The following is a 14453-nucleotide window of genomic DNA, read 5'->3' on the forward strand; positions in this document are numbered from 1 at the left end:
GTTTCCCCTACCATTATACAAGCAGGGCAAAAGGACCAAGCGCCCCGTCTACCAAACCCCACACCCCAACCACCTGTCGGCACTGACGTAACGCTAAACTAGCGGCTCGCAATGCAGGTGCACTAGCTAAAAAGCTAAAGGCAGCCTCTTCCCTCACGCTGAACGCACCCCTGCCACTCGAAAACTGTTAGTACAAACAGCGCACGGCTCAGATGTGCGTCTGTCTCTTCTACCCCCCCCCCCCCCCCCAAAAAAAAACCAAAACAACAACAAAAAAAACAAAAACCTGTTGGTTCAGACAGCGCGCGGCTGTCTCTGTACCCACTTCCTCTAAAACTGTTGGTTTAAACAGCGCGCTGCGCAGCTTAGGACATGTCTCTGTCCGTAAGTGTCTCCCCCCCCCAGGACAAAAATCACAGACGAGATGAGCGCCCCACCATGGCAAGTAATCTAGGGGAAACACTGTAATGCCTGTCGCGATAAACAATAAATCAATTAATCGCATGATGAATGAAAATTATCGACCTCATTTTCATTTATCGGTTTTATCATTTCTTCATTCTCTCTCTTTCTACTGAAGACACTGGATGACCAAAAGCTCAACTCCGGTGCTCTTCACTGACCCCTTCCTTTCTCTTTAAAATCCATTTTAAAAGCAGCCAAGCTGAGAAGCTACGGGCTAAGCTAACGGGCCGACCTCGGGAAAAAAACCTTCGTCTTGTCGAAGCTCCAAAATTCACAGTTGAAACCCATGCCTTCGTGTAAAAAGTTTTTCTCTTCAGAAAGTAGTTGAGAACTTGTCTACTGATTTTTTATTTATTTAAAAGCTTAATCAACACCGTTTGCTATTTTGAGAACTGAAGAGAGACAGTCCATGTCACGTCAAGGGGCTCCATCCCATTTTTCTTAGAGACACGCTGCTCGCTCCCTCACTATTCATCCTTCGGTTCGAACTGTCTTATACCGCCATCTGGTGGTCGAAAAATTGTACTACATGCAAAACAAATTAAACATTTCTCCTTAAATTTGACAATAATTACTAATTATTGTCAAATTTCAAACAATATTATCGTTTATCGCAATAATTTCTGAGGCAATCAACCATCAAAATTTGTTATTGTGACAGGCCTATTTATTTATTTGTTTATTATTATTGTTGGGTTTTTTTTTTTTTTACAAAATTGACATTTGTTTTGAAAGGCTGTTGTGCTACAAACAGAAAGATGTCGTACAGTAAAGTTTTAGAAGCATCTCTTCAAGTGTTAATAGTCCCGATGCTACATGTGTATTGTGCTCTGAATGTTTGCCTTTTCTTTCCACAGGAGAGCGAGGCCAGTGTGTGCTGGACACACCTCCGAAGATATTATTCTGTGACCTGTGTCTGGACCCTGGGGAAAGTAAAACTTGTACGTATGTTAACATAGGTGTATTATTTATTCGCCCATCTTCACATCCTGTATAAACTTAACTTTATTAGGCTACGTTCACACTGCAGGTCTTAAATGTTCAATTCTGATTTTTTTGCTCTGGTGCAATTTTCTTTGCTTGGTCATTCACATTATCATTTAAATGCGACCTTCATCAGACTCCAGTGTGAACCCTTTACAGTTCTGGGGCGACCCACACTTGCAGCAGAAAACATGACATCACACGCAGCACGCTGTGTTTAAGGAAGTACATCCTTTTCCAAATTATTATGCAAATGATGTTTTTTCTCTGGTGTTCCCAAATAGTCGATCCAAATGACAGTCGGCAAAAATTTCAAGTTATCAGCCGTTAGAGTACACACCATGAGATCCTCTCCGTTTCTGCCCATAGCAGCCAGTTATGCAGAGGTATTCCTTGCAGCATGGCATGGTGCATTGTCATGCAAGAATATGGTTTTGTTATGGAAAGTACAATTCTTCTTTTTGTATCATGGAAGAAAGTGGTCAGAAACTTCAGAGGTCATTTTCACACATTCAGGGACGCTAACGGGGCTGACCAGCTCACTCCCCCAAATTCAAAACACGACTCCACCTCTTTGCTGATGTCGCAGCCTTGTTGGGACATGGTGGCTGTTCACCAACCTTCCACTACTCCATTCATCTGGATCATCCAGGTGTGCACGGCAGTCATAAATGAAGAAGACTGTTTGTATTTCTGGGCCCGCTGCAGCTGTTTCTGTTCGTGAGCACTGGTTAGGAGGTGGAGTGCAAACTGCACGCCTCTGGACTTACACTTTGATGTTTGTGGAACTCCAGAGACACCAGAAGCTTCAAATATCAGCTTGCTGCTTTGTAATGGCATTTTAGGAGCTTCTCTTAAACCGATGTGTTTGTCTGGCAGAAACCTTCCTTGTTGTGCCTTTATCTGCACAAACCTGCGTGTGCTCTGAATCAGCCACAAATCTCTTAACAGCACGATGATCACACTCAAGTTTTCATGAAATATCTAAGAGTTTCATACTCTGTCCATGGCATTCAACTATTCCACGCTGTTCGGCAGCAAATACATCCTTTTTTCCACACATTGCTTGAAATGGTGGTATTCTTAATAATGTGGAACATCCTTCAGTAGTTTTTCCTTTAATTGGGCTCACCTGGCAAACTAATCATCACAGACGTCTGAGATTTCAGTCATCCAAAGAGCCCTGAGGCACAGTATCATCCATGAGTTTAATTTAAAAAAAAATAAAAAATTAAGTTAAATACAGTTTGTTAAATGATTTGGAGTGCATTGTAAGAAGTGGATGCTACACTTGTTAGCATGTGTGATTCTGAAGTTGTGCTCTCACAACTGAATAAATTATCTGATACGCTTGTTTGGTCCATTGTTGATTTAATTTCGCCTCCTGACGGCTCTTACAGCACAACGTTATGTTTTGGTACAGGAGTGATGTACTAAATGGGAGAAACAAACTCAAATATCGATCCCATCAATTTGGTATCAATACTGTCCAACACTAATGTTAGTACCGTATTTTCCGCCATACCCAATGCACCGCCCTATAAGTTGCTTCAGTCCAAATATGTCTAAAAAACTGAAAAAATTCATAAATATGTCGCTTCACCATATACATTGTATCTATTATGCGTCACCGCTGACAACCCGGAAATGTGGGCTGGTGTTGTGCCAAAAATCAATGGGTTGCCAAATGGCGGCTGCGGGAGCGTGCACAGGAGGACTTTAACAAGAATTTTACAAGAAAAGCACTAAAAAACAATTATTTGTTTGCTCAAAATTATAGTAAAGGTGTGTCTCAGTCTAACATTTACTTAATAATAGGACTTTAACGGTCAAATCAGCTGTATTCGCTGCCTCAGTGCTCCGGGAGCATGCAGAGGGAGGGAAAAAAAAAAGAGGAACGCTACTCGTTTCTTTGCAATTTAGCAAGAAAAGCACCTAAAACAATTATTTGTTTGCTCAAAATTATAGTAAAGGTGTGTCTCAGTTGAACTTTTACTTAATTAATGCACTTTAATGGTCAAAGTAGCTGCATTTTGCCGGGCGGTGCAGCTGGTTTGACTTGTTCCAAGCAGCGAGCAGAAAGAATGGTGGGGGGGTACTGTGGCAAACCGATTGTATCATTAATAGCTGGTGAAGATTCTCAGTCATCCAGGACATGGTAAATTCAAATAAGTTCAAGACATAAACAATAAACTATAAAGTATAATAAATAAAGTCAAGTTGTTTTTGTCTTGAACTTTTTTGAATTTTCATTATAGCCAGTCACGTTTACCTATTACATGATACAACAGCATGCCTTACTGCTACTACTACTATGCTGCCATCTAGTGGCTGAAAAAGGTACTGCTAAAAATGTAGTCTGAATGAATAAAAACAGTCATATCTCAGCCAAAAATTGGTTTATAAATATGGGAAAAATCCATAAATATGTCGCTTTGGCATATAAGTCGCAGGGCATGTAAATTATGCAAAAAACCTGCAACATATAGGCTGAAAAACACAGTATTTTTTTTATGTAGATTCTCAGACATCCAGCACATGACAACTTAAATCAGACTTATAAACTGGGTTTTAGTTATGTAGCTGAAGTTGTGCAGAGTTCAAGATTTAAACTGTTACAAGCTTGTCTCGTTGTTATTATTAATACTTTGATCAATTTGCAGACCCCAATTTGCTGACGTAAAAGATGAAATGTGACATAACTGATTAAACTGCAGTCACTTTGGAAAAACATCGGATATTTATCTGAATCAGTACCATTCAGATATATATATAGATCTGGGTCAGATTTGAAAAAATAAAGGATTTGTCACGTTCAGACTGTCATGAAAAAATATGATACGAGTCGCATAGTGTGTGTGTGTGGGGTGGGGGGGTGGGGGGGGGGTCAGATTTGGCCCGCTTTTTTCTGCAGTGTGAACATAGTCTTAGTTGATGCTGAACTCTTTTCAGGTCCTGTTGCAGCACTAAAATCATTCTAGACTTTAATCTGGTTATTTCCTCACCTTGATTCCTCTTTTTTTTCTCAGCTGTTCGTTTTATGATTGAAGCTGAAAACACACGGTGCGTCACCAGAATCATCCATCCATCGGTCGTCATACTTAAAACTAGTGTTGTAGTCAAGACCACCTAACCCGAGACCTAGACCAGAGTGTACCGAGACAAGACCAAGACTTAGGGTCCGAGACCAAGACCTCAAATAAAATAAAATAATTTTTCAATTGTAATTTTTTTTAAATAAAAGTTACATACTGCAACTTTAAGTTTGCTTTTGAATTAATGTATCGGCTTTTATAAAATTTCAACGCTACATAACAAAGAAATCAGCCACTCAGTGGCCTAACTTCATGTGACTCAACAGTAAAATTACACAACTGTTAACCTGGAAGCAGTTTCATCACATGTCAAGCCTTAAAAACCTGCAGTGGCAAAACACTCTTCATAAGTCTGAACTACCAAGGATAACCACACAGTGGTTTCAATAAAGTAGATATACACCTTAAACATTACATAAATGGATATTTGTTACAAGTATATTCTTTGTGATTTAAATAGCTGAATTTTGTAACTGATGATACGGCAGACATCTTCTCAATCACTTCTCACTTTCTAAAGTGGGTGGGCGTGACAGCGGTAACAAAAAAAGTATTTAGCAACGAGTCACGTTATCGCTTGGATTTGAACCAGTACGTTTTGCATCCAATAAAAACAAAGATGTTAACAAATAAACTGGACAATATTCTGGCAATTTAGTGATATTTCCACAGTTTTGGTCTTGACTGGTCTTGAAATAAACTCCCGAGTCCTCAATGTCCGAGAACATCAAAACATGGTCTTGAGACCGGTCTCAAGACCAAGACCGGTCTCAAGTACTCCAATACTAATTAAAACGTATAGCACTGTAACCACAAACATTACCTTAAAAAGTCTTTCTCACCACAGCAGGTAAAGTGTTAAGCAATAGATCACCACACGACCTTTTAGCCATCGTTTATGTAATGGTGAGATTTTGGGTCGTATATTTTTCGACATTGCTCAATTTCAACAGTTAATCTTTCCTCGTTCATTTTTATACTTGTGATATGAAACGTTGCTACAGGTAAAAAAAAAAAAAAAAGTACAAATCAATCAACCTTTATTTATACAGGTAAATCCCATTGAGCCTCGAGGACTCATTTACAAGAGAGACCTGATTTCAACAAAGAAAGATGACAACAATGGACAACAGCAACAACAATAAGCAGTTATAAAAACTCATACTACAGTTTTTTTTTGTTTTTTTTTTTTTAACAAATAGGATGGCTAAAAGGAAAAAGGTAACAAAACCAAAAAAAAAAAAACTGCTAGATTCCGAGACAAATGTATAAAACTAAAAACAGGAACATGTCAGCATTGTTCCTGTTTTTAGTTTTATACATTTGTCTCTAAAACAAGCATAGACGAACTGCTACAGGAACCTGGTTGTTCAAGCAGGGAGCGAGTAGCATGCAGAAAAACGTTTTGTTTCTGGAGCATCGGTTCTTGCAAATAGAAGAGTTCTGAGAGCTTCTGCAGTGTAGAGCGTCGTTTGGTGGCCAGCTGATGTAGAGGTCCTAGTTTAAAACTACGCAGGCGTAATTTTTGAAGCACGTCATACTCCAGCTGTGTGTTTTGCCCTTTGGGATCATTGTCTTGTTGCAGGACCCAGTTTGGACGAAGTTTTAGCCGCTGGACTGAAATTTATTAAAATAAATAATGACTCCAGGTCAGTGTGGTCCAGTGGCTGCAGAACAAGCCCAAATCATCAACCCACCACCTCTTTGCTTAACAGTGTTTGTTTTTTGTATTTGTTTATTATGGTAATTAACTTTAGCCTCGTCTGTCTAAAGAAGTTTTTTGTGGTTGGTTTAGATGTAAACCTAAGCTGTGATGAGTTGGTGTTTGTGGAGAGATTTGTTGCAGCTTCCAAACAACTTGTTCAGTTTTTCTTCTAATGTTGCTGTAATGAATTGGCACCTTTAATGTGCTGACTGAAACCTGAGAAATATATTTCCTCCTCTCTGTTGCTGTTTACACTCGTTTGAATGTTGCAGAGCAGCAAAAAAAACACAACTATTCCTTGTAGAGATGCTGAGAGAAATATAAATGGTCTTTTCATAAGCCTTTGTTTTATATATGGGTGGATGGATGGATGGATGGATGGATGGATGGATGGATGGATGGATGGATGGATGGATGGGTGGATGGATGGATGGGTGGATGGATGGATGGATCGATCTTCAGTTAAGGTTGTGTTTACGTAGTAATGTAATAATCTTAATCTGATAAGAACCAAATGTTTTTTTTTTCCTCATTTATTGTGGGGTTTTGTTCTGAACACTCCCCACCACCCCAGTAAGTGAAATTCCGCAAAGTAGCAATGTTATATTTATTTTAGTATTTATATATATTTGAAGGCTTTAAAAACTCTTCCCCCACTCTTGTGATGTTCTAAACTCTTAAATCTGCATCATTTTAACAACATACGTGCAGCAGCTTTTAAATTTTACTTAACAGCGCAGCCCCACACGGAGGTCCTCAGAGGCCGGTTGAAAGACATGAAAAAAGGTGCCAGTGGGCTCTGGATGGACCACCAGACCTTCCCAGTCCCGGAAAAAAAAGTTGTGTCCCATCCCACTCCCGGTACCATGACTCCTGCTCCTGTACCGCTCCCATTTTTTTTTTCCTTCCATTTAGTCTTTAGGAAATACACCAAATTTTATTTGATCTTCTACCCATTCCTTTTTATATTACTTTGTGTTCTGCAGTTTGATTTCAAAAGATAAGGCAACAGGAGCAGTTCATCTGCGGTGAAATAGGCATTTATTTATTTTTTGTCCTATTGATTGGTTCCCGCTCCCGTCTGCTCCCGTTAACTTTTCGTCCCGTCCCATCCCAATCACGTGAGTAATAATAAGGTAGTAATAATGGACTCCAGTCCCGTGGGAATCCCGAAAAAAAATGTCATCCTCTAAGGTCCGGTTCTGCTCCAGTTCGGTGGGTTCTGTGCAGCTTCTCTGCATCCGCTGGGCGCCGATCAGATCAAAACTTTACTTCTAGATTTTTCAGCGGAACGAAACGGGACTTCTGGCGGGGCCCTGTTGCCTTCTGGGTAATGTAGTCGTTATGAGCAGGAATACAGTGGAGGAGAGAAAACTACAAAATGGCGGCGCCTGTCCGAAGTATTTTAGTTTTTCGTTAACTTTTTACTCTACAGTACTGTATCCAGTACTAAAATAGCGAGTCCATGAAAGTCGAACCACAAAATAGCGAGGGGCTGCTGTATGTGGTTCTTCAGTTAAGGTTGTATTTACTTAATGTAATAATTTTAATCTGATGACCAAATGTTTTTTTTTTTCTTCATATGAACAGCTGTCCTACAGTGGCGTATTTACATCACATTATTCTGTTACAGATTCATACAGCGAGGTGGTGCCCATCGATGGACCTCCCAGTTTCCGCGGCCAGGCAGTGAAATATGTCTACAAACTGACCATCGGTTGTCAGAGGGTCAACTCTCCCATCAAGCTTCTCCGGGTCCCCTTCAGGGTGCTGGTTCTGCAGGGTGAGCTGGAGTTAGACGACTGTTGATTACAGCTCCCTTTTTTATGCTAACTGCCCGTTCTCACATTTAGAACAGCGTTGTTGCCTTTAAAGTGGCAGAAAGTTTGTGAGGAATCAAAGATATGGATTTTTTAAAATCTAATATAGGCATGCCAGAGCCTCCATTTCCTCAGGATGACGAGGTTTCCCCCTCAAACCCATTTCTGGAGGAGGAGGAGGCGAGCCGCAGAGACGCTCGAACTTTGGAGAGGGCACTGGACATGCTGATGGTCACCACCTCCAGACGCTGCCCCCGTGAGTCCACTCCTTCTTCTTTCCTTCCTGTTTCGTTGTCTTCAAGTTGATTATTTTCATATTATTGTACGACAGACTTTGTTTCACAGTGTAGATGATTCACAAATGCACATTAAACCTACTAAAATAAATAAAATCATCTTTTCACTATTTTACTGTTAAGGTTGTTGACAATTATCTGCTTCTACAATAAAAAACAGATTAAAAAAGACAACAGGCTGTACAAATTGATTTAAGTTGCAGGAATTATTTTTTCCTACAGTTTCAGGTTTAACTGTTTACGTGTCTGAACCTCTTGTTTCTTTCAGACATGTTTAATATCACCAACTTGCGTGGAAAAGTGGCAAAGTTCTGCATCTTCAAGACTGTTTACAGACTTGGGGAGGACATCGTTGGTACTTTTAACTTCTCAGAAGGAGACATTCCTTGCTTACAGGTGGGCTTTAACTTTATTCGCCTCTACTCCTTGGTATTTTCCTCATTTTCTTGTATTACAACCAGGAGTTTAAAAGAATTTTGGTGAGTTTAATAGATTTGACCAGAGAGTTCCAGCACATTAAACTGTTTGTACCTTAAACTACTTTAGTGTTGCTTCAGCAGTGTCTTTAGGTTCATTGTCCTGGAAGGTAAACCTCCATACAGGTCTCAAATCTCTGAGAAACCCCTCACAAGTTCCTCTCAGAGTTTTCTCTGTACATTGCTCCATCTGTCTTTCCTTAAAATCCGACCAACTGATGAAAAATGTCCGCACAGCATGATTCTGCCACCACCATGCACTAGGCCTGTCACAATAAACAATAATCAATTAATCGCATGATAAATGAAAATTATCGACCTCATGTTCATTTATCGGCTTTATCATTTCTTCCTGTGTGTCTCTTTCTGAAAACACTGGATGATAAAAGGTTAAATTCCGGTGCTCTTCATTGACCCCTTTCCCCTTTTCTTTTTAAATCCATTTCAAAATCACATCTTTGGATTATTCAAAGCAGCTAAGCTGAGAAGCTAATCTATGAGCTAAGCTAACAGGTCGATCTCCTGGGTGGGGGGGGGCTTGTCTTGTCAAAGCTCCAAAATTCACGGTTGAAACTCGTGCCTTCATGTAAAAAGTTGTTTATCTCTGCAAAAAGAAGCTGAGAACTTGTTTACTGATTTTTTTATTAAAAGCTTTGTGTGAAAAATGTTATGCTAAAGAGCTCAAACCACACAGAATGTCCGCCATTTTGAGAACTAAAGAGAGACGGCCTATGTCACATGAAGGGGCCTCCCACACATTTTCCTTAAAGAGACACGCTGCTCGCTCCTTCACTATCCATCCTGCGAAAAAAATTTCAGTCAGGTCATCTGGACATTTTCTTTTTTTGTTCTGAAACGTTTCGCCTTCGATCCGGACGGCTTCATCAGTCAAGGAAACACACAACAAAACTGATTCTTCCTCCAACAGCTTACTCCAAAGTGGAACAAACCAGTTCTGCTTGTGATTAGATGGTCTCTTTGGTACGCCCCCTCCTCCATTGCCGGCCCTCTTCCTTGTTGACAGTCTTGTCAAACTGGTTGAAAACAACAAAGTCGAGAAAAGAAACTGTCCAGATGACCTGACTGAAAAATGTTGGATTTTATACCTGGATTATTGAGCATGGACTTTGTTGTTATCCATCCTTCGGTTCAAACAGTCTTATACTGCTATCCGGTGGTCGAAAAAGGTACTACATGCAAAACAAATTAACCAACATTTTTTTCTTAAATCTTCTTAAATTTGACAAATTTCAAACAATATTATTGTTTATCACAATAATTTCTGAGACGATTAATTGCCCAGCAAAATGTATTATCGTGACAGGCCTATCATGCACCATGCATGATGAGAGGTGGTAGATTTGTTCCTTTGATGGCCTAAAAGTTCAATTTTAGTCTCATCTGGTCACAGCACCTTCTTTTTCGTGTTTGGAGACTAAGATGTATTTTGGCAAATTCCAAACAGTCTGGCCTTATTTTCTTCTTTGTGGGTTTTTTTTCTGTCCGCTCTTCCATGAAGCCCAGCTCAGTACATCTTATAGTGGTCCTATGAACAGATCATTCCATTTCTGTAGGAGAGCTCTTAAGATCCATCAGGGTTCTTTTTGTCGTCCTGGGGGTTTAATGGCGCTTTGCCACTGTCTCAATTCTCATTGGCCCCGCACCAGTTAAGGGCCTGCCCATTGCCAGTACCCATCCCCACTCAGCCTGGTTTATGGGACCACCTTGTTCGTGGTTCCAAGCAGACTGCTCCGAGGAGCTGATTTTGACGTAAGCAGACAGCAGCTTTTGATTGGCCAGTGGCGCTACATCACTGGATGACATGCCCAGCAAAACTGCAAACTACATCTGAACCTCCACGTCCTCTGATCATGTTGACAGATGGTGCCACAAGAAATGAGCGCATTTACCGAGCGATATCAGAGATGATGGCGCAACATGCTTACACTCAGACTTGTAAGCAGTGCCAAGATATGCTAATGAAATTCAAGTCCGATTATAGGGCGATTAAGGACCACAACAGGCAGAGTGGCTCCAACATGAGCAGTAACGACCTCGCCCACTTTGCATTGACGATCCCACCCACAGAGCGGGGAAACAGGTCAGCTTCTGCTGTAGTGGCAAATCACCTCCACCTGAGAAGAACCGAGTGGAGCCGCACTTACCAATGGCAAAGCATCATAATTGATACCCTTCATACCAGGTCCAATTCAATTCAGTTTATTTATATAGCGCCAAGTCACAACAGAAGTCGTCTCAGGGCACTGAACAGAAACATTCATATGTAGAAAAAATTTTTTAACGCTATTTATCTGAGGAGCAGACTGCTTTGAGGTCGTTTTCACACCAGATAGTCCGGTAGACTCGGTTCGGTTCGGGACCAATATTCATGATCTTTTGTTTACATTTGAGCTGGTGAGTTTGCATTCACACTGCACTGTGCAGTCGAGTCAACCTGTTGAACCAACCTATTCCCCCGCTCGCCTGTGGGGGCGCTGCACCAAGAACTACTGAAAGAAACGACACAAAAACCTCTGAAGACACGTCTTCTTCTTCTTCTGTAAATAAAAATAAAAACGAAGTGGCATCAAGTTTTAGCAGTTTTAGGAGTTATATTTTGTCATTTTTCAAAAATGGACTTAGCATGAGCAGAAGATGAGGCAGAAGACCATGGAGAATATTGTTTTTCCACACAAGGCAGCCGACGGCTCCATATGAGGTCAGAGAAATGCGTGTTTGTTTACCCTGTGGAGCGGGGCCGGTCTGTTTACATTCACACTGTACTTGAACCGCGCTGGAGTTTGCTTCTACCGGACCGAGACCTAGGTTTTAGCCCGGGCCAGAGTTTGCCTTTTTGTTCCGTGACAGAGTTCGATGGCGCGTTCACACCTCCCTAAACGAACCGGACTTTCTAGGAAAACGAGCTAGAGTTCGATTAAAGCGGACTAAACAGGGCTGATGTGAATGCACCCTGAATTTAACTTCATCGCAGAACTCTCATTTTGAGCAAACATGAAGGCGACAGTGGAAAGGAAAAACTCCCTCATGAGGAAGAAACCTTTTTCAGAACCAGGCATGAGTTTAAGTTGAGGACCCTGCTCTTGGCAGGTTTGCTGAGGTGGAATCATCCATTTACTTCCTATCAATGGATTTAATGGAGCTCAGTTCAGAGCACGGGGATCTTTTTTAATTACACAATTCTGATCTGTACCTCTCAGCAACTTTGCCTCTGACCTGTATGGCAACTTCCTTGGTCTTCATGCTGTCACTTGCTTGGTGGTAGTCCTTAAAATGTAAAGGTGTTGTATCGGGGGCTATATATATTGTGTATTTAAGCAATATTACTACCTGTGAAATAATTCATCCTACTTGCACCGTTATATTCTACCATGTTGTTATTTACTATATTTCTTTTGGACCTTGTAAATATATTTTTTCACTTTTTGGTACTTTATTTTGTACTCATCGCATGACTTAGTATTTCTTGTTTGTTTGTTTTTTAGCGAGTCAAAACGGTTCTCATCCTGAACATTTCATTGCACTGTTGACCTTGTGTTAATCTGCATATGACACATAAACTTTAACATATTAGTGTGTGTATATATACTGAGATCTTTGGACGCTTGTATCTCTTACCGCTTCTTATGCATGCGCCAGTTTTATTTTTGTAGAATTGTATAAAACAAGTTGTTTTTTTGTATTGAACTTTATTTTTCTGAAGTCATTTTTTGTAAAGAACCATTAATTAATATTGAAAGTTTAAATTCTGTTGTTTTCAGGCTGTAAGGCGTCGAATAAACCATATTAAGGGGGTGAATACTTCTGCCACCCACTGTACCTTCCTGACGTACTGCGTCTGTGTTTTTCAGTATTCTGTGAGTCTTCAGAGTGAGGAGGAGATCCAGGAGCAGTACCAGCGACGGCCCGGGCAGGCCATCAGCGTGACTGGACACGGCCGACACCTGGAGTCCTGCCTCCACACCGCCTCCAGCCACTTCTCCCTCCCCGTCCCCCTCAACGTCACGCCGGGGTTCAGCACAGACATAGGTCAGATAGAGGTCAAACTCAGAAATCTGTTTTTAGTTTTTAATTGACTAATAGATGAACAGAAAAGAAAGCTTTAAGCACTTTTCTGTTTCCATGTTGATAATATCAAAAACGAGACGTCTAATGTAAAACGTTTTAAACTCTTGAACTCCTTCGCTCTTTGTTTTTTGTTGTTGTTGTTTAGTGACCCTGCGGTGGCGCCTGCACTTTGAGTTCGTCACCGCCCGTGAGCCTATGGAGCCCCCCACAGTTCTGCAGAACCAATCGGAGGTCACCGTTTGGGCGGGGGCGGAGCACGTCGACGTGGACACGTTCAGCTGGAATCTGCCTATCAAAGTGCTGCCGACGAACCCGGCTCTGGCGTCCTACGTGTCCCAGTTCACAGGGACAAACAGCATTAATATTTGACTGTCACACTGCGTGCATCAGGTCGGTTACTGGAAAGCAATCGGGAATGGGGTGTGTGTGTATTTGTGTGTGTGTGTGTGGAAGGGAAAGGACGATTGTTTTTCTTTAGAGGTGCACATTCCCAGTGTACATGCGACGCTAGTGGGTACCATATGTGATTTAACCAGCTGTATGTTTTACTTTTTTCATTTTGAAAGTGCTTTCTAATGTTTCAAGACTTGGGACATCTTTTTAAAAGAATGCAACTTTTTGACTTGTGTGTTTTTTATTTTAAATGCGTTTTGTGCAACGGCACACCAGCTTGTTCTCATTACTGTATATGAAACCAGCATACAAGACGTTTGTTCTGTATTAGCATTTTGCTTTGAGATGTAAAAACTGCGAGAGAAGAATTAAAACTGTGACCTTTAATTTTATAAACCGAGTGTTTTTATTGAGACACTGAAGGAGTTACAGTAGCGAACAAGTCTAACCAAAGACGAAAATGTGTTAATAAATGTGTACAAATGCTGATATTTACAGTTAATCAGTGTTGCACTAATTAAACAGTTGTGGTTAATACAATCTAAAGAAAATGTACAGATGTGTATAGCACTGTTAGATTCTTGATGTTACAAAAATATTGTAGTTCAAATCTTTTGAAGTTGGGTTCTGTAGAAAGATTATGAACAGTTAATATCTTACCTGTTATAGATAGCTCTTTGAACATCAGTTTTGAGAAAGTTATTTCTGCTGAGCTAACAGCTATAGTTCAAGCTGCTGCTATTAGTGCTAATAAATAACCATAAAACTACATAAAGTGTAATCTGAAATTGACATAGATGAAAACATCAACAAAATGGGTTTTCTTGTGAAGCTTTAAAGTTTTTGCTTGTTTTTGAACCATAGCAATTCACTGTGGTCTTGGTCCCGCTCGGTGTAGCCGTTACCTCGTCAGTCTGGTCAAAATTAAACTCCAAACTGAGGTAAATCAAAGAGCTATCCACAACAGGTGAGATAATATTTGTTCATAACTTTTATAAAACCCCACTTCAGAAATATGAACTATCACTTTCAGCTTGTGTTGTTGTGCATCTTTTAAGAATACAAAGATGTAATGAAACAGAAATGTGTCATATAAAGAACTTAAAAGGCCTATTTTTAACATTTAATACACA

At 40.5% G+C, this 14453-nt stretch overlaps 1 protein-coding gene across 1 annotated transcript in view; it reads left to right on the plus strand.

Moving 5' to 3' along the window:
• The window catches only part of rgp1 (GP1 homolog, RAB6A GEF complex partner 1), an 85352-nt gene extending 71642 nt beyond the window's left edge, over positions 1-13710 (plus strand). Inside the window, exons 4-9 of the mRNA XM_037675668.1 lie at positions 1323-1406; positions 7883-8032; positions 8179-8325; positions 8634-8761; positions 12711-12888; positions 13073-13710. Coding sequence (XP_037531596.1) covers positions 1323-1406; positions 7883-8032; positions 8179-8325; positions 8634-8761; positions 12711-12888; positions 13073-13296 — 911 coding nt within the window. The 3' untranslated portion in view covers positions 13297-13710. The remainder of the gene's footprint in view (positions 1-1322; positions 1407-7882; positions 8033-8178; positions 8326-8633; positions 8762-12710; positions 12889-13072) is intronic.
• The last annotated feature ends 743 nt before the right edge of the window (positions 13711-14453 follow it).

This window comes from Nematolebias whitei, chromosome 1, assembly GCF_014905685.2.
Source record: "Nematolebias whitei isolate Nwh7 chromosome 1, NemWhi1, whole genome shotgun sequence".
Lineage (NCBI taxonomy): Eukaryota > Metazoa > Chordata > Actinopteri > Cyprinodontiformes > Rivulidae > Nematolebias > Nematolebias whitei.